The sequence below is a fragment of the Salvelinus namaycush genome, chromosome 16, assembly GCF_016432855.1.
Source record: "Salvelinus namaycush isolate Seneca chromosome 16, SaNama_1.0, whole genome shotgun sequence".
Classification (NCBI taxonomy): Eukaryota; Metazoa; Chordata; class Actinopteri; order Salmoniformes; family Salmonidae; genus Salvelinus; species Salvelinus namaycush.
This window is the reverse complement of record NC_052322.1, coordinates 24,580,468-24,604,610: the sequence shown is the minus strand read 5'-3', so window position 1 is coordinate 24,604,610 and position 24,143 is coordinate 24,580,468. Positions and strand designations below refer to the sequence as shown.

The 24,143-nt window shown below is 44.3% G+C and overlaps 1 protein-coding gene across 1 annotated transcript in view; it reads right to left on the bottom strand.

Annotated features, from left to right (window-relative positions):
• Positions 1-24,143, bottom strand: part of nphp4 (nephronophthisis 4) — a 138,293-nt gene that overhangs the window by 56,949 nt on the left and 57,201 nt on the right. The window contains exons 7-12 of the mRNA XM_039011489.1: positions 16,880-17,002; positions 12,103-12,284; positions 8,668-8,859; positions 5,579-5,766; positions 2,091-2,251; positions 164-332 (exon numbers count right to left, since the gene is read on the bottom strand). Coding sequence (XP_038867417.1) covers positions 164-332; positions 2,091-2,251; positions 5,579-5,766; positions 8,668-8,859; positions 12,103-12,284; positions 16,880-17,002 — 1,015 coding nt within the window. The remainder of the gene's footprint in view (positions 1-163; positions 333-2,090; positions 2,252-5,578; positions 5,767-8,667; positions 8,860-12,102; positions 12,285-16,879; positions 17,003-24,143) is intronic.

Genomic DNA, 24,143 nt, shown 5'->3' with positions numbered 1-24,143 from the left:
GTACCATTTCACTGTTCCAGCTTAAGTTTCCTGTTATTGATACCTGGTTACAATTGTAACCCAAATACATCGGCATTGATAGTAAAAAGGTGAGACGAGTGGTGGATGGATAGAAGAGTAGATTAATATACTTCAGTAATAAATGCAGTGCTCTCGTCCTTACCCACGTTGCCCAGGCGCAGATGGAGCCGACCTTTGATGGTGGTGAAGACGCTGATCGGGTTGGGGGCCCGGTGCAGGCTCACCGGCACGCCTTCACCCATGTACTCTGTGGTGATGACCTCCAGCTCATGAGTGGCCTGTACAGCTGGACGGCCCTGCCGCAACATATGCTGAATGACAGAGATGCAGGGGTGCGTTCAGAGACACAACAAGATAGGGGAGCGTTCAGAGATCAGGGGCAGAGATTGGGGCGCGTTCAGATCCAAATAAATAAACAGCCAGGATGGCCCTGACACAACATATGCTGCCCGGAGACACAACACCAGACAAACTACTGACGCAACATATGCTGCACAGAGACAGGAGAGGCAGATCAAGATAACCAGATGGGAAAAAAACTTAACCTGACCATCCGTCTTCTGCTCCTACTGGCTTTTGCAGGTTCTGCCATTACTCTCCTGAAGTTGCCGGTAATAGGCTACATAAGAAGTCAGCGGCAGAGCTAGAGCGGTGTTTGTCAGACCATTAGACCCCAAAAAATGTTGATCACGAAAATCGGTCTTCTCACGAAAAAGTCTGTAGCGTCCGAACAGTTTGACCTACAAACTAGTATGACCCCTCTATGGAAAGGGGAGACTCTCACAAACACGATGGCACTCTCCGTGTCAGGAGACTTGTCTGAAGTCGGTACCGTCGATGTGCCAACTTCTATTTGGTAGCGTCCGAACCGATTGGCCTACAAACTAATGGGACTCCACTGTGGAAAGGGGAGATTCTCACAGACGATGGTGTTCTCCGGTACCGGATTTAAAAAACGATTTAAAAAACTAACGAAGTATGAAGGTAGTTCTGTGCCTACCTCAAAAAAGGGGTTATATTATATTTGGCAAGTCGGTTAGGACATTTACTTTGTGCATGACACCAGTAATTTTTCCAACAATTGTTTACAGACATTACTTCACGTATAATTCACTGTATCACAATTCCAGTGGGTCAGAAGTTTACATAAATGAAGTTGACTGTGCCTTTTAACAGCTTAGAACATTCCAGAAAATGATGTCATGGCTTTAGAAGCTTGTGATAGGCTAATTGACATCATTTGAGTCAATTGGAGGTGTACCTTTGGAAGTATTTCAAGGCCTACCATCAAACTCAGTGCCTCTTTGCTTGACATCATGGGAAAATCAAAAGAAATCAGCCAAGACCTCAGAAAAACAATTGTAGACCACGCAGCCGTCATACCGCTCAGGAAGGAGACGCGTTCTGCCTCCTAGAGATGAACGTACTTTGGTGCGGAAAGTGCAAATGAATCCCAGAACAACAGCAAAGGACCTTGTGAAGATGTTGAAGGAAACAGGTACAAAGTATCTATATCCACAGTAAAACGAGTCCTATATCGACATAACCTGAAAGGCCGCTCAGCAAGGAAGAAGCCACTGCTCCAAAACCACCATAAAAAGCCAGACTATGGTTTGCTACGGCACATGGGGACAAAGATCGTACTTTTTGGAGAAATGTTCTCTGGTCTGACGAAACAAAAATGGAACTGTTTTGCCATAATGACCATCTTTATGTTTGGAGGAAAAAGGGGAGGCTTGCAAGCCGAAGAACACCAAAAAGTCAAGGGGTCTGAATACTTTCCGAATGCACTGTATATACTATAACAAATGGGATGAGTCTGGCCAAAAGTAGAGCACTTTATGGCGAATTGGGTGAGCCTGGTCAAAAGTAGTGCGAATAGGATAGCCAGAGTGCCAGTCTGTTTCTGCTCTTAGGTCCATGAGTTGGCAAGAGAGCAGAAGCCGACTGGCACCCAGGCTAGATATAGTGAAACATAGGGTGTCATGTGTGGTAGAAAAAAACAAGGACAACTGCCAGTCAGAGTGTGCCGTCTGACCATGTGAGGTAAGGCTAATGTCTTACTGTACCTTGAGCCCCAGGGCTGTGGAGCCGATAAGCAGGAGGGATTGGCTGTCCCACACATCCACCTGCAGAGTGTGCAGGGCCAGGTAGCGCAGGAACCAGCGTCTCTCACCCGGCTGCAAGAATGCCCCGTCCACACGAAACTGCAGCTGGAGCCCCGGGGAGCCTGGAAAGAGGGACATGATACCATAGAGATAAAATTATAAGAACTGCATCCCCATTCAAGTCAATGGCTCTGTAATGAGTGGAACGCCAGCCATCTTGAGTGTACCCGTAGTAATTATATTTCTATGAATGATATAGCACATTGAGGAGGGAGGGACACGGATACGTACACATTCACATATTTAAAACACAGAAAAAGCATACACACTCATATGGAGTCATACTATACAGTTACATATCGGGATATTATTTTTGATGATATATCCTATCGTTTTGACAATATTGCAATATTATGTTTGCGCTAGTTGGCTGTACCTGCACCTTTATAGCTTGTTCTCCAGCTTATTTTTAAAAAGGGAGGCAATTTGTTTTCATACTTTTATTTCCATAACTGATCAAAACTTGTTCTCATTACTCTCTCTTGTCCATTGGCAGAAGACACATGGTGAGTAATATGTTTGGAACATTGTATTGCAATAAAATCACAGTACCGAATCGCAATATATATATAGAATCGTGAGAATCTCAATACATATATCTTATCGGCACATAAGTATCGTGACACTATCGTATCGTGAGCTCCCTGGTAATTCCCAGCCCTAGTGCGCACACACACATACTGTCCTATAAGGTCAATTCAGGATAAGAGCTCACATTAAATTAGGCTCATGAATTGAAAATGGCCTTTTGTAGGCATCGAATTTCAATTAATCTAAAGACTGTGTGTGTGTGTGTGTGTGTGTGTGTGTGTGTGCTCGTGTTTGCCTGTGTGTATTTGGAAGCAAGGTGCGAACGTCCCGTAAACAGTGCCTCGTTAGTACATAACACATCAAACACCAAAGCAACCCTTCCAACCCCCCATCGACAATCGATGTTATACCAAGGTTACACCAATGTTGAATTGAGGGTTTAAAACAAAGAATTATCAAAAGACCAGACACAGCGGCCTCCTGGGTGGCGCAGCGGTCTAAGACACTGCATCGCAGTGATAGAGGTGTCACTACAGACCGGGTTCGATCCCAGGCTGTATCACTACCGGCCGTGATTGGGAGTTCCATAGGGCGGCGCACAATTGGCCCAGCATCGTCCGGGTTAGGGGAGGGTTTGGCCGGGGGCGCTTTACTTGGCTCATCACGCTCTAGCGACTCCTTGTGGCGTGGGCCTGGCCATCAGTTGGCTGATCATGTTTCGGAGGACGCATGACTTGACCTTCGCCTCCCGAGCCCATTGAGGAGTTGCAGCGATGAGACAAGATTGAAATTGGGGAGAAAAAGGGGTACAAAAAAAATGACCAGAAATAGATGTAAGAACATGATCTTATTCCCACAAAAGCTGGTGAACGGAAAAAGAAAAGCCCTGGCCCCCTATGTAGTGCACGCATTACTTTTGATCTGGGAATATAGGGAATAGGGTGTTATTTGGGATCCCTATGACGCATGTCCTCAGCCCCTGTGGCCTGCTGGGTAGCGCGAGGCCACCTCCGTGCAGCCGTGTCACCCCTGACGTCACTAGCAGTGGTACTACCTTGCTGTATATCTTTCATGCTGCCATGGTACAGTACATCATATCTGGTCTAAGAGCTTCTGAGAAAAGCAGCTTTTACAATATCTTATGCTTGAAGACACATCTTGCATGCTAAAGACAATTCCATCCTGCTCTTAATTTGAGCAAGTTTGCTACAGCAGGAAAAAAATGATGTGTCCTGATGTGCAGGAAAATTCTCAGCAACAAATGAGTGGTCAAATTAAGATCCGAAATACAGTTACACAGACAGACAGACAGACAGAGAGAGAGAGAGACAGAGAGAGACAGAGACAGAGACAGAGAGAGAGAGAGAGAGAGAGAGAGAGAGAGAGAGAGAGAGAGAGAGAGAGAGAGAGAGAGATTGGAGCTTGCATACATATGTAAATGTGTTCATGTACAATATGTTCTGGGCACACATCATGGGTGGGTGCAGAGAAGGAGGTGGGCGTGGGATAGGAACAGGGGTGTCATTCAATACCACTCAGGGATTGCATTCCAAATGGCACCCTATTCCCTATATAGTGCACTACCTTTGATAAGAGCCCTATAGGCCCTAGTCAGAAATAGTGCACTATATAGGGAGAGGGTGCTATTTGGGATGAACACACTCAGTAGCGGTACTAATATCTAGGCCGTTTCCTTAGGCCCTATGCATGAGCTCTATGATTGAGTAAGAGTGTTTGCAAATATTCAACAGACATGGGTTCAAATACTATTTGAAATACTTTGTGTTTTCTTTAGCCTGCTTGGAGTGCCAGATCAGCAGGGTTTGCAAGTTAGCGCAACTATTCTACTGGTTCCATTGAGCCAGGCAAGCTCAATCAAGCCCAGCTAAAGTATTTGAAATTATTTCAAATAATATTTTGTGGGCTATACTCGGCCTTGTCTCAGGATGGTAAGTTGGTGGTTGAAGATATCCCTCTAGTGGTGTGGGGGCTGTGCTTTGGCAAAGTGGGTGGGGTTATATCCTTCCTGTTTGGGCCTGTCCGGGGGTATCATCGGATGGGGCCACAGTGTCTCCTGACCCCTCCTGTCTCAGCCTCCAGTATTTATGCTGCAGTAGTTTATGTGTCGGGGGGCTAGGGTCAGTCTGTTATATCTGGAGTAGTTCTCCTGTCTTATCCGGTGTCCTGTGTGAATTTAAGTATGCTCTCTCTAATTCTCTCTTTCTTTCTCTCTCTCGGAGGACCTGAGCCCTAGGACCATGCCTCAGGACTACCTGGCATGATGACTCCTTGCTGTCCCCAGTCCACCTGGCCGTGCTGCTGCTCCAGTTTCAACTGTTCTGCCTGCGGCTATGGAACCCTAACCTGTTCACCGGATGTGCTACCTGTCCCAGACCTGCTGTTTTCAACTCTCTAGAGACAGCAGGAGCGGTAGAGATACTCTGAATGATCGGCTATGAAAAGCCAACTGACATTTACTCCTGAGGTGCTGACTTGCTGCACCCTCGACAACTACTGTGATTATTATTATTTGACCATGCTGGTCATTTATGAAAATTTGAACATCTTGGCCATGTTCTGTTATAATCTCCACCCGGCACAGCCAGAAGAGGACTGGCCACCCCTCATAGCCTGGTTCCTCTCTAGGTTTCTTCCTCGGTTTGGCCTTTTTAGGGAGTTTTTCCTAGCCACCGTGCTTCTACACCTGCATTGCTTGCTGTTTGGGGTTTTAGGCTGGGTTTCTGTACAGCACTTTGAGATATCAACTGATGTAAGAAGGGCTATATAAATAAATTTGATTTATTTGAATTCACGTCTGGTTGGTACAGTTCAAAATGTTTCCTCTGGTCCCCCCTTACCAGAGTTGACTGTTCCATCCTTGTTAATGACGGCCAGGACACAGGGAGGCGTCTCGCTGGATTTCTTCGGCAGCTTGTCGATGCCCAGTAGTTTCAGGCACTGTGTGGTCACTGGTGGGAAGCGGTAGAGCTGGAAGGTAAAATGAACAGAGTCTGGCCAGTTGCTGCTCCCCCCTTGCTGTGGTATCCTGTGGGCAAACAGGAAGAGAGGAAACAAAGGTTACACCGTTTATTTATGCTAAACCCTTACATTACATGATGTAACCTGCATGTACTGTAGTACACACTATTCACACTGAACATTACTTCATACACTACAACATAGCGTTTATTCACACTAAACCCTAATGTTATATGACGTTGACTTCATGTACTCCAACATACAGTAGGTGCGATTCACATTTTTTAACCCCGACTTAGTCTACAATGTATACCACATTCACCATTCTCAATAAACTACACAATTACTATTACGCTAAAGGCTATATCAGTTAAAGTATGCCATCTTGATTTTTTATGAATTGATTACACTTTTGCTTGGCTATATGTTGTATATGTTCTATATGTTGTCCATGTACAGAATTTGTCTATTTTCCGTATAGCAAATTGCCCCTTGGGGGATAATAAAGTCTGCTACTCAACACAGTACACAGGCATATGTTATATTCACTTTAATATTACGTTCTACTTGGAATATCATCGCTGAGCTCCTGCCAAGTATGATAATTATTTTATCGAACCAATCCATGTGCAGTGGGAGAAGCACATTTAGGATTTAATAACACCTATTTAAAAATGTCATTAAATCAAATTGAATCAGAGAGTCAGATCAGTCAATCATTCAGCTTCGTCGGTTTCCTGGAAACAAAAATCAACACTTTTCCCCCACATCCCCGTCCCTACAGATGTGTCCTTTTTACAGTTCCTTAAAACGACAAAACCAATAGTGTTCTGAGATTAGGAGGGCTAAATCACTTAATGAAACCCCCATAAATCAGAGACTGATAGAAAAGGTGCCCTCTCAGCAGCTATAGGCCTACAGCATCACACCTTTTAGATGGATGGATTCATCTTCTGTGATAAAATCAATGGCCCTACTCTATAAAAACCTGTTGTAACCCTGTATCTGGGGGTAAAAAATGTCTGTGCAATGAGAAAGCATGCTTGTTCTGATTGGCAGTGAGAAGTATTATTTTTTTCATTGTAATGATGGGAGCAAGTTTACTTGCTTTCAGAGCAAGAGGAATGTAGCTTTTGTCCTTGTCTGGAAATCAACTATAGGTGGTAGAGTGATTGAATCTAAATCAGTCCTCAACTTTCTTCTATTTCACACGATTTAAAACGACCACCCTCTGAGCGTATTAGCACTAAACACACACAATCTCCACACACATACTCTCCAAACCGTGGGTGGGCCCAAACTCTCGCCCGCCGTCCCCTCAGTCTCGGTGCTTGGAATAAATGAGCTGCGAGTGAGATTAGGGACGGAAACGATTACTTCTCTATTTCCTTGCGAGAAGATTAGCAATCAATCATTGGGCATTATATAAATGGGAGAAGCGTTTAGGGAGAGGCAGTCACTGTGAGGCCCACTGAGCACGAACGGTATCAAAACCACCACGTTGAAGTGGAATTTAATAAGAGCAAAGTCTGACCAAGGAGACACACAGGCAGAGATTCCCGTGATAAAGAGGCCGGCGCAAGCTAATGTCTCTATGTGGCTACAGAGATTGGGGTTGTGTCCCAAATGGCACCCTATTCCCTATATAGGGCACAGTGCACAATATAGGGAATAGGGTGCCATTTCTGACACAACCAGACATTAATATTCTTCCAGTAAACAGACAAGATTGATAATTATAGCATTGTAGAGAGAGACGCAGAAATTATATCACAGTCATTCCGGAGACTCGTTGGTTCACAGTCATTCCCCCTTGCCCGCTGTACCCGTTCATCATGTTTATTAGGTAATTTTGTTAGGGAAACAAAGTGTGTCGTGCCCATTGTTTCAGAGCGAGCCGCGAATACCGAGGACTCTTGGAGATCCTTCAAGTTGGCATGAAGTATGTATTTGTGAGGTGGTTGAAATTGTTTTAGTGAAAATGCTGAAAGGCCTACAAGCCTGACAGTAGTGAGCAGCTGAGATGGCGTCAGCTTTATAAAATACCCTTTTTTTGTTACAAATGTCACATCCTTAATTTCCCCCCACTTATGGCACTTTTGAGCAGTATCTGTTGATTCCTTTTATGTGAGGTAAACTACTGTAAATTGCCAGCCTGCAATTCAGTCAGAGCGGTAATCGTCAAAACATAAAAGCTCCCATTATGTTTCAAACTGCGCTGAAGCCTCAAAGCTGCAGCCACAAAAGAAGTGGCTGTACCTTTGCTCGCAGGGCCGTCGGTGATGCATATGACAAATGCCTGATGCTTTTATCTTGGGGATGACAGAGCTGATGACAAAATAAAAGTCAGGCTTTGGCAGAGGGGACAGCTGCAGGACCTGGGATGTATTTGACAAGGCTTTGTGTATGTGTGTGTGTATTTTTGTGCGTGTGTGTGAGCCTTAAATCGCCAAGAGTAAGTGTGTGTAAGTGCACTGAAGTAATCTTGGCTGGACGTCAACATCACAAAGCACCTTATGTCCTTGGCTGGCGACCAAGTGCACACAGGAAATGTCTCTTCTTATATTTTCATACTAAGTGGTGTGGAGGCTCATATAAAATGTCATTTCTTTCAAGCCCATTATTCTTATTTGCAGACAAAAATAGTCAAGCTCAAATCCTCATATGTGGTTTCTTCACTATGGGGCGAATCCTAGCTTTCACTTAAGTCAAATATTCACTTATTCGCCCAGTGAGATCAATGCATGACAAAGTGAACATTTGACTGAAGTTATGATACACCCTTATACATACATTGCATTCTGGAGGCACAGGGCAAATCCATCCTATATGAACATTGGAAGACAATGTACAGTTCAACAGAGTACATAACATGCTGGTTAGAATCAATCTCAGCCTACACTATGCGGGTGATGTTTATGCATGGTGCCGTAGAGCCACAAACATGACCAGACGGCTGTGGGTTCACCTGGAAAATGCCAGAAACTGCAGCAGGAGCACATTGCCCTGCAGGGGATCCGCCTCCTCTCTCTGGGGGTCAAAGTTGACTGGTTCTGTCGGGTCCAGCACTTCAGCCACCAGCCCACTGGGGTCTGTGATGTAGGGGAAGCCGGCTGAGTAGAGGTGGGCCAGGGAGCTCCTGGAACTCACAGAGGAAGAGCTGCAAAAAAAGAGGAAACAATCCTCAAACAAAAAGAAGAATCTAGGCTTCGTCTGAAACGGCATCGATCCTATTCCCTATATAGCACACTACTTTTGGCCAGAGCCCGTTAGGAAGCCCATGAGGCTCTGGCCAAAAGTAGTGTACTATATATACTAGGGAAAATGGTCTAATTTCAGACACAGCCCTAGAGAGTACAAAGCTATTTGTATTAGCAACCAAACTTAATGGAAAAACGCAGTGACATGGGTTGGGTTCAATTCCAGTGACATAGTCCTAATACTATACTCTATAGTCATTATAATGTATTCAAAGAGGGTTTGTTTTCAATTCACGAAGAGAGCAATTGACCCCAACCCTAATACTCAGGTTGGCATTCGAAACATGGAGGGAGAATGATTAAGATGGTTTGAGGATGTTGGCATCCCCGCCCTGTTCATCGATAACATACGAAGAGAGAATCCCGTCTGGGGGGAGAGGAGGACCAGTGTCAAAACGCTCCCTCAGGATTTCAACCATAATCTGTAGATATCTCTAATCACAGTGGCCCACCTGTTTTTCTGAAACCATGGTAACATCCATAACTTACATTTTTGATATTGACATGGACTACTCCGTGCATGATAAGTAGCAGAGCAGCAGACACAGATGGTTGGTTAAAGTGCACATTCAGGGAAAGGAAAATTAACAATCTGTTGTTTACCACGAGAATGTCAGTAAGACGAATGTGACAAATCATATCAGTAAATACAATTTACTTCAAAAGTAATACGAAAAAACAGACTCATAACTAATTATGTTTTGGGCTTATTCAGAGGGGAATGCCAAAGACCTTATCAAATGGGCGAGTTTGCCATGGGTATATACACTCATTTCACACTTCCGTCTTCCCATCTTAATTCACCCCCGATTGTATTAATATTTGAGCCACTGTCTTAATTTCAAAGGGGTTCAATCTGACACACAGTTGTGATTATTGAAATTAAATTAAGAAAGTTATTTGAAGTTCATTGTGATCCTCCTCAAATAAGTGGGTCATTTCGCTCAGAAGATATATATTTTTTAAAAAGACAGTCCCATACGTTACATCCCAGCGAACAGCACTACGCCTGTCTGTGTTCCAGACACTGCGTCTGTATCCTAAAGGCCACTCTATTACCTACAGTATACTGTATACTGCATCCTTACAGTGCATTCGGAAAGTACTCAGACCCCTTGACTTTTTCCCCATTTTGTTAGGTTAAAGCCTTATTATAAAATGGATAAAAAATATAAACAATTCTCGTCAATCTACACACAATACCCCATAATAACAAAACGAAAACAGGTCTATAGAACATTTTGCAAAAGTATTAAAAAGAGAAAACAGAAATACCTTATTTACATAAGTATTCAGACCCTTTGCTATGAGAATCAGGTGCATTCTGTTTCCAGTGAGATGTTTCTACAACTTCATTGGAGTCCACCTGTGGTAAATTCAATTGATTGGACATGATTTGGAAAGGCACACACCTGTCTATATAAGGTCCCACAGTTGACAGTGCATGTCAGAGCAAAAATCAAGCCATGAGGTCGAAGGAATTGTCCGTAGAGCTCCGAGATAGGATTGTGTCGAGGCACAGATCTGGGGAAGGGTAGCCAACAATGTCTGCAACATTGAAGATCCCCAAGAACACAGTGGCCTCCATTATTGTTAAATGAAAGAACTTTGGAACCACCAAGACTCTTCGTAGAGCTGGCCGCCCGGCCACACTGAGCAATCGGGAGAGAAGGGCCTTGGTCAGGGAGGTGTCCAATAACCCGATGGTCACTCTGACAAAGCTCCAGTTCCTCTGTGGAGATGGGAGAACCTTCCAGAAAGACAACCATCTCTGCAGCACTCCACCAATCAGGCCTTTATGGTAGAGTGGCCAGGAAGCCCCTCATCAGTATAAAGGCACATGACAGCGTGCTTGGAGTTTGCCAAAAGGCACCTAAGGACTCTCAAACCATGAGAAACAAGATTCTCTGGTCTGATGAAACCAAGATTGAACTCTTTGGACTGAATGCCAAGCGTCACATCTGGAGTAAACCTGGCATCATCCCTACGGTGTGTAGATTGATGTATTACATTTTTTTTTTTTTTTTACATTTTAGAAAATAAGGCTGTAACGTAACAAAATGTGAAAAAAATTTGCTAAGTTGGTAGAGCATGGCACTTGCAACGCCAGGGTTCTGGGTTCGATTCCCACGGGGGACAAGTACGAATGTGAAAACGTATGCACTCACTACTGTAAGTCGCTCTGGATAGGAGCGTCTGCAAAATAACTCAAATGTAAATGTAAAATGTTTGTTTGAGCGCCGGCCGCCGTGTCAGTTATTTGCACGGCGTCATTTCTCATGTGGTATTCCTCTGTTACACCATGACTGTACTATATTATGACTGCTATTATGATAGCCTACCTCCTACATTATATTAGCTCTATATTATCTAGTTAGTAAACAGATATGATGTTAGTACTCACAGGTTATTTAAAGAATGGGCCCCCCCTTTAAAAATGACTACTGCACACCGTCTTGTATCGTAAATAGTCACTTGAGATGCTATTTTAGAACAGGATCCTACTCCTCTAAATTGTCTCCTAACTGAATGTTCCACCTACTGTATACTACCCACTGCACATTAGACAAATTAGCTGACCCATAGATCTCTCGGTAGATAGCAAGACAGTAGAGAATTGTGGTGTAATGGACCGATGCCCAAACCTTTGGACGGAGATAACACGGCAGCTAAAACAAGGAGAGTGTTTGAGGCATGTTCAAAGCCACGGTGCGAGGCCGGTTACCATTCAATAGCCTTTTATCACACTTCAGTGACAGCCGCAAGTGTGGACCGTGAATGCTACTCAAGCCTGACTGATTAGATGCGAGTGACTTATCATGGTTGTAAAATACCAGGGTCGAGACTAGTGTAGAACTGCATTAGCGCCGGCGATAAAGCCCTTTAAATGACAACACCACTTGAGATACAGTACTACTAATCCAGCTGTAGTTAGCTTTGAAGGGTCACGGTTAACTAATTAATTTTGTCCTGCCGTTTATGCAATTTTTCCCAGGACACCTCCTTGTAACGTCGATATAAAGGACCTTGAGGACCCTATCCTTCCATTAACATGCAGGCGTTCTGTGAGGCACCCAAAGCAGACGAGGGACCAATGTGTGAAACCGCTGTCTGTGACAAGGACCCTGGCCTCTGGTGCTCACCTGGGCACAGCATGTGTTCCCATGGTGATGATGGGGGCATGGATGGGGGTGAATGGCAGCTCTTGGAGCTCCAGGTAGCCCTCGTTGGCCAGCGTGGCAGATTGGTATGCAGGGAGGAGGTCCCTAGGGGACACGTTTAGGTCCACCTCAAGGTGGGTGATGTTGCTGGCAGCTGGGAGCTCCTATCACAAAGAGAGAGAGAGAGAAAAAGCGAGAGAGAAAGCGAGAGAAAGAAGAAATTAGCGAAAAAAAGGAGAGAAAGAGAGAGAGGCTGATCAACGTATAGCGGTTGACATCAAACTTTACATAAAGTCACCCTAAAATGACCTAATTACAGGAAATGTATTTAAACAAATTTAATTAAAAAAATTGTACTAAACTATTATTCTACTAAACAAACAGATTGGTCAGTTTCCCTTATTACGTTAATGGGACGCGTCTAGCTGGGTTCGTTGCACGTAGTTCAAGTAATGACAATTTTTAATGGGGAACTTAATGTAAAATGTTTCCCCGAGAACGACTCCCCTGAATCATTGACACATGCATCACTGAGAACGATGTATCAGGGATGTAATCATTACCGCACACCCTAGCAAAACGGTTTGCAATGGAAAAAAGATCAGATTGTCCCTCCCCGTTTTTTGTCAATTTTATTTTGTTTAGTGGCTAATGAACACAACCTCGCTGCTAATTAGCTGTGTAGAGGTAATGGCGTCATTTTCCAGTCCAGTCCTCACTCTCCTGTCCTAGTGGTGATTGGTGGAAGAAAACACCTGCCAGAACATTACAAGACCTTCCATCACCCTCCTCCTTAATGACCTCCATCAAAGTCACACTGTGACACCCGCAACACACACGCCATGATTGAAACCTATACAATGACCTATAGTAGTTAGTTAGGCCTACAGAAAAGCACTAGGCACTGCAGTCGAGGGTGATTCAAGTAAATTTAAATGGCTAACACTTTACTTGAATACCTACTACCTTGATGTTAGATTATTATGTCCTCTGTCTGTTTGATATACAGTGCATTTGGAAAGTATTCAGACCCCTTGACTTTGTCAACATTTTGTTACGTTACAGCCTTATTCAAAAACGGATTAAATAAAAATGTTTACTCATCAATCTACACACAATACCCCATAATGACAAAGCAAAAACAGGATTATTTTTGTGTTTGCAAATGTATTAAAAATACTTTACATAAGTATTCAGACCCTTTGCTGTATGAGCCCGAAATTGAGCTCAGGTGCATCCTGTTTCCAATGACCATCCTTGAGATGTTTCTACAACTTCATTGGAGTCCACCTGTGGTAAATTCAATTGATTGGACATGATTTGGAAAGGCACACACCTGTCTATATAAGGTCCCACAATTGACAAAGCATGTCAGAGCAAAAACCAAGCCATGAAGTCAAAGGAATTGTCCGTAGAGCTCCGAGACAGGATTATGTCGAGGCACTGAGCAATTGGGTGAGAAGGGCCTTGGTCAGGGAGGTGAACAAGAACCCGATGGTCACTCTGACAGAGCTTCAGAGTTCCTCTGTGGAGATGGGAGAACCTTTCAGAAGGACAACCATCTCTGCAGCACTCCAACAATCAGGCCTTTAGTGTAGAGTGGCCAGACGGAAGCTACTCATCAGTAAAAGGCACATGACAGCCTGCTTGGAGTTTGCCAAAAGGCACCTAAAGGACTATCAGACCATAAGAAACAAGATTCTCTGGTCTGACGAAACCGAGATTTAACTTTTTGGCCTGAATGCCAAGTGTCACATCTGGAGGAAACCTGGCACCATCCCTACGGTGAAGCATGGTGGTGATAGCATCATGATGTGGGGATGTTTTTCAGTGGCAGGGACTAGGAGACTACTCAGGATCGAGGTAAAGATGAACGGAGCAAAATACAGAGAGATCCTTGATGAAAACCTGCTCCAGAGCGCTCAGGACCTCAGACTGGGGCAAAGGTTCACCGTCCAACAGGATAACGACCGTAAGCACACAGCCAAGACAACGCAGGAGTGGCTTCTGGATGACTCTCTACATGTCCTTGATGGCCCAGACAGAGTCGGACTTGAACTTGAACATCTCTGGAGACCTGACAGAGCATGAGAGGATCTGCAGAGAAGAATGGGAGAAACTCCTCAATACAGGTGTGCCAAGCTTATAGCGTCATACCCAAGAAGACTTGAGGCTGTAATCACTGCCAAAGGTGCTTCAACTAAGTACTGAGTAAAGGGTATGAATACTTATCTACTTATGTTTTTTATCAATTTGCTAAAACTTCTAAAAACCTGTTTTTGCATTGTCATTACGGGGTATTGTGTGTAGATTGATGAGGGGGAAAACTTTTTTTTTTTTTATCCATTTGAGAATAAGATTTTAAGGTAAACTCTCAAAAAAGTCAAGAGTCTGAATAATTTCCGAAAGCACTGTACATGCAGGTTAGAGTTTTTCGTCATGAATTTAGTTCTGAAGACAGCTATGCAGAGTGGTCACTAGCTATCAAAGCCCTAAAATATGATTCTAAACCTAACCACACTGCTAAACCTAATGCCTAACCGTAACGTTAAATTAAGACCAAAAGGCACATTTTTCAATATAGCCAATTTCGACTTTGCAGCTGGCCCATCTAGGACAAGACTCATCCCAATAAATGTCAACCTGCGATCTTGATGTGGTTCTGGGTTGGTTGGAATGTTTGTCTTGAAAAAGGCCTACTGCCGGAGACCTGAGTTGGGTTTAACAAGGCTTTTGATTGCAGAGAACATATTTCTTAGGAACAATTTCAGTTGAACGATTTGAATTGACATCCCATAATGTTACGGTGAAGTCGCAAATAGCTAATTTCTACTGTGGCTTTTTAGCAACAATATTCAAACTTCGCTATTCTTACTACATTTAATAGAAAGTCTCCATGGCCATTTGTATTTGAAGCAGCAGTTTAGACCCGAAACAGACACTTAGGTTAGCTAGCGGTTGCGAATGTTCACTGCTGACACAAAACAATTGAAATATTTGCTTACATTAGCTAACATTCACAAAACATTTCCCTTGAAGCACATCTACATATTTGTGTTAGCTCCCTGAGCAAATGCCTAAGCTTTAGCTCAGCAGGCTAACATTGTCTTGTGGCATACAGGAGACCCAGGTTCAAACCCTGTTTGTGTTATGCTATCTGCAATCTGTGTTATGTCTGTTATGCTATCTGCAATATAAATATGATGTGTACCAGTTCTGTCTCTCTCTACTGCCCTGGATACAAGAATGATAATGACATTGATTTGGCGATACAAGCGGTAACACTTGCAGCTATGCATATCTTTAAGTCTGTGAGAAGAAGGATGTTCTTGTTGGCATCTAAATTAAAGAGACATATTGAAGCACATTTGAGTCAGTTTAAAACGGATTGTAATGAGAATGAAACACATATCCAACAGTTAAACTCAGACACCCCGAGATTAAACTCATACTGTACTATTTTCACACCATTCATTTAAGAAGAAAAAAACACATTGAATGGACGCCAAATGTACGCATCCTTGTGAGTGTGTGAGGAAATCAAAAACAACATGGTTGTAACAGGAAAAATGATTACTGTTCCTATTTTGCGAGAAGTTACTCAACACGATTAGTACCCCAGTTCCTGTTCCTGCAACCTCAGCTTTACAATGATCTTCTTTAAAGTAACTGCCCAGTGTTTCCAGATTTCTTTGAAATATGACCTATAATTACTTACAATATGAGTGATATAGTTTTCCATAATTATTATTAATATTTTTTTATATGTTAAAAAACAGCTTTTCTGTGTTGGAATGGCGTGGGCGTACCACAACAACAGAATTCTGTGGGAGTATACCGGTCATTAAACATATTTATGCAAGTAGACCACTGATTGGTTAGCTCATCCTCCTCAGGGAGATGACATCCTGTTCTATGAGGAAATAGCAAGCATTTTTTTTAACTGTTAGAGGTACAAGTTTGAGATGGTTTTTTTTTAAGTGTTTTTTAAAATTCAAATTATGCTTTGGGCCACAATTACGAGTATAGGACTACTCAACAACATTATTTGGATATGAATTAACAGAATATGACCTTTTACAAGTATGATTTTGACTGGTCAGTTACTTTAAAAGCCACAAAAACATTTTAACAAAACCAGTGAGAACTGGGTCTTATTCTGTAATCCGTATACTCAACATGAAAAGACATCAAATTATCTAGGACATGGACTTTGCATTAAATTTAGCATTGGGTTCAATGTCAAACTTGGAATGGAATGCATTTGTAGTGTGTCCAGGTAGTGTTAAATAGAAAATCCCAGCTTGTAAAAAACTGGATACCTTGAGAAAATTGGATCAGACATTGTACAATGATGTGAGTGCAGAGTCAGAGAGTGTTTATTTTGATTTAGAAGATGAAAAACCTTGTGTAGTCCCAAAGACAAAGAGCATGCCGGAGTTCAGCAAAAAGTGTACTCTCAAGGTTGTGTGTGTGCGCGTGTGCCTGTGTGTGTGTGTCTGTAGGTGTGTCTGTACATAGCTTTGTGTTAGAAAGGTGAGTGAGCCTTTGAATTCAAATCGCTGTGGCTGTCTGTGTATCCATGGAAATTATACATGAGTGTGTGTGCGCACACTTATACGTGAGTGTGTCAGAGACCTGCAAAGTGCCCATATGTGTGTATGTAGCAGTGTGCCTGCGTGTGAGTAGCACTGTGTGTATCCCCATGCGTGTTTGTGTCGATGTGCGCGTGGGAGAGGGTACGGGGGTGGAATCTTACGACATGTGACAGCTGGTGGGCCGATGCCAATGGGGAAGGATAGAGCTGAGAGGAAAACGGCTGTTGCCATGGCGACACGGCAGTGGAGTGGCTCATGGTCGGGTAGCGTGAAGTAGCTGCCAGCTGAGACATAGAGAGCTAGGAGAAACAACAGGAATTCACATGAACTATTTAGACTTTATTAAAACAATATGACAACGCATATCACTGCTGCAAAATAAAGCAAGATTAGAGTCTTATGTAGAGCACTATGTGGGGAGCGTTCTCTATGGCTAGCATAACAGCATTGCCATATATACGCTTCTATAGCTGCAGCATATTATAACACGATGGGTGGGATTTTCGGGAATGTGTGTGTCAAATCATATCCACCTGTCATTTCAGTTTCCAATGAGACTGAACTTGACCAGACATCAAACAAACAAGTTCTAATAAAAAGGGACAATATTTAAATAACAGTGATGACAAACAGGGCCAGTACAAATACGTTAATTTCAGTCGAACAGTGACATGAGCCACCACCATCTCAGTGAGCAGCTGACTGCTCTGTTGTTGTCTTCTCTCCCATTATGTGTCAGGGCAAACAGGCTGGGTAGAGACTGTTGGCAGTACGGCTCGTGCTCAAGCCTAACGCCACCATTAATTGCCTTCTTCTCTGCCTGTTCCCCTGCTCCTGTGTAGGTGCCTCGCTCGTGTCTGGTGTGTTTCACACCCACAGTGGCAGGCTGTGGTGACTTGTGATGTGGGATTGTGTGTGTGTGTGTGTGTGTGTGTGTGTGTGTGTGTGTGTGTGTGTGTGTGTGTGTGTGTGTGTGTGTGTGTGTGGGATTGTGTGTGTGTGTGTGTGTGTGTGTGTGTGTGTGTGTGTGTGTGTGTGTGTGTGTGTGTGTGTGAGAGAGTGTGTGTCCCCGTTGTGGAGTCGACCTCTCAGCTGGCGGTTGTCATCATATGTCTCTTAGTAAGTGAGAAAACGAGAGGAGGTGGGAGACAGAAGGAAAAAGATATGGAGAGGGAAAAAACATTTGAAGATTGACTGAGGGGGGAGAAGAAAATATAAATTTGTCACAAAGAGTGAGATGAAAATTGGAGAACATAGTTAGGGAAAGAGAGGGCGAGAAATGGAGAGATACAGAAATAGAAGAAAGAGAGACACACAGAGAGAGAGCGAGACAGAGAGACAGAGAGCATCACCTCGGCAACACTGTTGACTGCCAACACAGGTAACAACAATAACATAACCCAAGACCGGCCTATGATGGAAGGGGGCATCCCAGGCAATACACACACAGTGCTCTATATATTATATATAAATAGTCTTATAGAGCCTTAGCATTCTGCTCAAAGTGAACCAAAAGTGTCAGGGATCAATAATTTATGCAGAAAAACAAAGTTGTCAGATCCGACAATGCTTGCAGATATAGCAGTGAATACATCTTGTTTACAGTCCTATTTCTGTGCCGGGTGGCATTGATTAAATGGTGTTTGACAGTAATGCAGGGTAGGAGACCGAGGTTGATTCCCAAATTGCACCCTATTTCCTAAATAGTGCATTACTTTTGAACAGAGCCCTACCGGCCGTGTTCCAAAGTAGTGTACTGAATGGGAAATAGGGTGCCATTTGAGACACAAAGATATGGCTGATGAAGAGGGTTATTTCTATAGACATAAATTGGAACTGTGGATTAGGGCGAGTTGTGCCAAAATCATGAGTTATACTGTAGCTTTTATTTATTTATTCCCCGCATTGTTGAATACTCGACTTTGATCTGACATGTATACATGTAGCCTCGCTTCTGTTGTTCTGATGGCTCAGTTGGTTGGTGCCTGGTGCTTGTGGGGGCGGCAGTTAGCCTAAGGCTAGAGAAATGGACCAGCGAGCAGAGACTCGCCGGTCCAAATACCAGCTCCGGGTTGTAAGCAAATACAAACATTTCTGTTCTTTCCTGCAAGATAATAGGCTATTATAAATTTTCTTTTAAAAAAACGGTGTATTTATTGCATTTCTGTATGTCCGTGAGTACGTTTGACAATAAGAACTGGGGCGCTGCAGGTACAAGGCTACTAGAATATGTTTCAGGCATTGGAACCAAAATTATTTTCCAATCGTTTCGTTCCACTGTTTCGACCAGCAAAATAAAGTTCTGAACTGGTTTGAACATCCAAAAAAGTACAGGTTTATATCATTGCTTTCTGTTCCTTTTTAAACCACAATATTAAATTATTTAATCAATCATGCTGTGCAGATAGAGAAGATTGCTGTGGAGCGGGCAAGGTATAGCTCAGTGAGTTGTTTACATGCGTGATGGAAAGACAAGTGCAGTGCGCAAGATGCGACTGAAATTTTGTGCGTGGGGAGAGAGCACGAGAACCTTGAAGCGCTGGGCATCTTGTTGTGATGACATGCATTATCTTCATTAGGCCCACAGAATTATACCTACGGAGGAGCGGCTTCTATAAAGGAACTTTGAATGTCTTTGAACTTCAGAGTTGACTAAACGTTAGCTAGCTAACAAGCTTGTGTGTGCAGAGCAGCACCAGAATTTTTGTAGTTAATAAATACAATGTGAACTATAGTATCCCTAACTAGCATTGAAAAAGTGAATCCATTCTTCTCTAGCTACACATTTCTCTACCCATCTTCTGAATCACGCTTGTAACGTCGGTAGGCTACAGATGGGTCGTTCCACCTTAAAAAGCACATAACAGGATTTCGACACCCACCATCTCAGATTGTTCTGATATAGTTTATTTGTTATTTAACGTTTATTTAACTATGCAAGTCAGTTAAGAACAAATTCTTATTTACAAATGACAGCCTACCAAAAGGCAAAAGGCCTCTTGCAGGGATGGGGTCCTGGAATTAAAAATACAAATTAAATACAATATAAACATTTGACAAAACAGACATCACAAAAATGGAAACAACACAACACTACATAAAGAGAGACCTAAGACAACAACATAGCAAGGCAGCAAAACATGACAACACAGCATGGTAGCAACACAACATGGTAGCAGCACAAAAGATGGTACAACCATTATTGGGCACAGTTATAATAAACAGTTATAAACAGATGACAATAGAATATTTTGTTGAAATATAATTTGATATCTGAGAAATTAAGATAATTGAGTACATCCAAATTGGCCATTTTAATTTAAAGGATTAATATAACTATAAATATAGTACCTAACATTTGATTTGGACCAAACCAAACGGTCCCTCCACACCCCCCGCCAATCCCACCCCAACAACGAGAATCTAGTATCAGTTCTCTTTGTCTGACAAGTAGTATGGAGCTGCAGCTCTGAGTATTGTTTCTTCATCATATGTAATGTATTCCCAGTGGCCAGGCAGCCTCTGGAACTGCCGATCTGCGGCCAACAAGGCAGAGTTCATCTCAGCCTATGCTTCCCTCCAGTCCCTCGACTTCTTGGCACTGACGGAAACATGGATTACCACAGATAACACTGCTACTCCTACTGCTCTCTCCTCGTCTGCCCACGTGTTCTCGCACACCCCGAGAGCTTCTGGTCAGCGGGGTGGTGGCACTGGGATCCTCATCTCTCCCAAGTGGACATTCTCTCTTTCTCCCCTGACCCATCTGTCTATCGCCTCCTTTGAATTCCATGCTGTCACAGTTACCAGCCCTTTCAAGCTTAACATCCTTATCATTTATCGCCCTCCAGGTTCCCTTGGAGAGTTCATCAATGAGCTTGACGCCTTGATAAGTTCCTTCCCTGAGGATGGCTCACCTCTCACAGTTCTGGGTGACTTTAACCTCCCCACGTCTACTTTTGACTCATTCCTCTCTGCCTCCCTCTTTCCACTCCTCTCCTCTTTTGACCTCACCCTCTCACCTTCCCCCCCTACTCACAAGGCAGGCAATACGCTTGACCTCATCTTTACTAGATGCTGTTCTTCCACTAATCTCATTGCAACTCCCCTCCAAGTCGCCGACCACTACCTTGTATCCTTTTCCCTCTCGCTCTCATCCAACACTTCCCACTCTGCCCCTACTCGGATGGTATCGCGCCGTCCAAACCTTCGCTCTCTCTCCCCCGCTACTCTCTCCTCTTCCATCCTATCATCTCTTCCCTCTGCTCAAACCTTCTCCAACCTATCTCCTGATTCTGCCTCCTCAACCCTCCTCTCCTCCCTTTCTGCATCCTTTGACTCTCTATGTCCCCTATCCTCCAGGCCGGCTCGGTCCTCCCCTCCTGCCCCGTGGCTCGACGACTCATTGCGAGCTCACAGAACAGGGCTCCGGGCAGCCGAGCGGAAATGGAGGAGAACTCGCCTCCCTGCGGACCTGGCATCCTTTCACTCCCTCCTCTCTACATTTTCCTCTTCTGTCTCTGCTGCTAAAGCCACTTTCTACCACTCTAAATTCCAAGCATCTGCCTCTAACCCTAGGAAGCTCTTTGCCACCTTCTCCTCCCTCCTGAATCCTCCTCCCCCTCCCCCCCCCCCCCTCCTCCCTCTCTGCGGATGACTTCATCAACCATTTTGAAAAGAAGGTTGACGACATCCGATCCTCGTTTGCTAAGTCAAACGACACCGCTGGTTCTGCTCACACTGCCCTACCCTGTGCTTTGACCTCTTTCTCCCCTCTCTCCCCAGATGAAATCTCGCGTCTTGTGACGGCCGGCCGCCCAACAACCTGCCCGCTTGACCCTATCCCCTCCTCTCTTCTCCAGACCATTTCCGGAGACCTTCTCCCTTACCTCACCTCGCTCATCAACTCATCCCTGACCACTGGCTACGTCCCTTCCGTCTTCAAGAGAGCGAGAGTTGCACCCCTTCTGAAAAAACCTACACTCGATCCCTCCGATGTCAACAACTACAGACCAGTATCCCTTCTTTCTTTTCTCTCCAAAACTCTTGAACGTGCCGTCCTTGGCCAGCTCTCCTGCTATCTCTCTCAGAATGACCTTCTTGATCCAAATCAGTCAGGTTTCAAGACTAGTCATTCAACTGAGACTGCTCTTCTCTGTGTCACGGAGGCGCTCCGCACTGCTAAAGCTAACTCTCTCTCCTCTGCTCTCATCCTTCTAGACCTATCGGCTGCCTTTGATACTGTGAACCATCAGATCCTCCTCTCCACCCTCTCCGAGTTGGGCATCTCCGGCGCGGCCCACGCTTGGATTGCGTCCTACCTGACAGGTCGCTCCTACCAGGTGGCGTGGCGAGAATCTGTCTCCTCACCACGTGCTCTCACCACTGGTGTCCCAGGGCTCTGTTCTAGGCCCTCTCCTATTCTCGCTATACACCAAGTCACTTGGCTCTGTCATAACCTCACATGGTCTCTCCTATCATTGCTATGCAGACGACACACAATTAATCTTCTCCTTTCCCCCTTCTGATAACCAGGTGGCGAATCGCATCTCTGCATGTCTGGCAGACATATCAGTGTGGATGACGGATCACCACCTCAAGCTGAACCTCGGCAAGACGGAGCTGCTCTTCCTCCCGGGGAAGGACTGCCCGTTCCATGATCTCGCCATCACGGTTGACAACTCCATTGTGTCCTCCTCCCAGAGCGCTAAGAACCTTGCCGTGATCCTGGACAACACCCTGTCGTTCTCAACTAACATCAAGGCGGTGGCCCGTTCCTGTAGGTTCATGCTCTACAACATCCGCAGAGTACGACCCTGCCTCACACAGGAAGCGGCGCAGGTCCTAATCCAGGCACTTGTCATCTCCCGTCTGGATTACTGCAACTCGCTGTTGGCTGGGCTCCCTGCCTGTGCCATTAAACCCCTACAACTCATCCAGAACGCCGCAGCCCGTCTGGTGTTCAACCTTCCCAAGTTCTCTCACGTCACCCCGCTCCTCCGCTCTCTCCACTGGCTTCCAGTTGAAGCTCGCATCCGCTACAAGACCATGGTGCTTGCTTACGGAGCTGTGAGGGGAACGGCACCTCCGTACCTTCAGGCTCTGATCAGGCCCTAGACCCAAACAAGGGCACTGCGTTCATCCACCTCTGGCCTGCTCGCCTCCCTACCTCTGAGGAAGTACAGTTCCCGCTCAGCCCAGTCAAAACTGTTCGCTGCTCTGGCACCCCAATGGTGGAACAAACTCCCTCACGACGCCAGGACAGCGGAGTCAATCACCACCTTCCGGAGACACCTGAAACCCCACCTCTTTAAGGAATACCTAGGATAGGATAAAGTAATCCTTCTAACCCCCCCCCTTAAAAGATTTAGATGCACTATTGTAAAGTGGCTGTTCCACTGGATATCATAAGGTGAATGCACCAATTTGTAAGTCGCTCTGGATAAGAGCGTCTGCTAAATGACTTAAATGTAAATGTAATTTTTATTCATTTTTTCCTGTTCAGATAGATTTGTCATTTTATTTACCATTATTTTAACAGGTAAATTGACTGAGAACACATTCTCATTGACAGCAACCACCTGGGGAATAGTTACAGGGGACAGGAGGGGGATGAATGAGCCAATTGTAAGCTGGGGATAATTAGGTGACCGTGGTGGTATGAGGGACAGCTTGGGTATTTAGCCAGGACACCGGGGTTCACACACATACTCTGACGATAAGTGCCAAGGGATCTTTAGTGACCACAGAGACTCAGGACACCCGTTTAGCGTCCCGTCCGAAAGATGGCACCCTACACAAAATTTGTTAGGTATTTGTCCCATCCTACATCCTGATATTACGAGGTTCTGACTACTAGATGGTGCTGTTTCTGAAAAAAGTGAAGAATCCCCCACGCCCCAATGTTAAAGGGATAGTGGCCAGGTAAACGAAACCAAAGCATGGGTTAATGTCATAAATTGTCAATAGACTGCTTAAACCAATATGTAATTTGGGTGAAATATCACTTAATAGCAGGAACAGCACCATCTAGCGGTCAGAACCTAGGTAATATCAGGACGTAGGATGGGACATAAACCTAACAGCTTCAATGACTCATTTCTATGAACGGGGGAAAAAACATCCCCAAATTCACTGAGAATACATTACATAGGATGAAGAAACAATACAATACTGATACTATACACTCGTATAGTAGATCCCTTTTGTTCCCGGTTCTGATTCTGTTCCTTGAAACATTTAGTTATTTTCAGTTTTTTGGTTCTGTTCCCTTTACCTGTTCCAACCCGATATGTTTAGCTGCAAACTTAATCTAGAGGCAGGAGAGCAGACCCAGGCCCTCATTATGGCCCATAGATCCAGCACTGAGACAGAGCTAATCCTTCTCCTCTACTGTGTGTGTCTGTCTGTGTGTGTGTGGGGCCT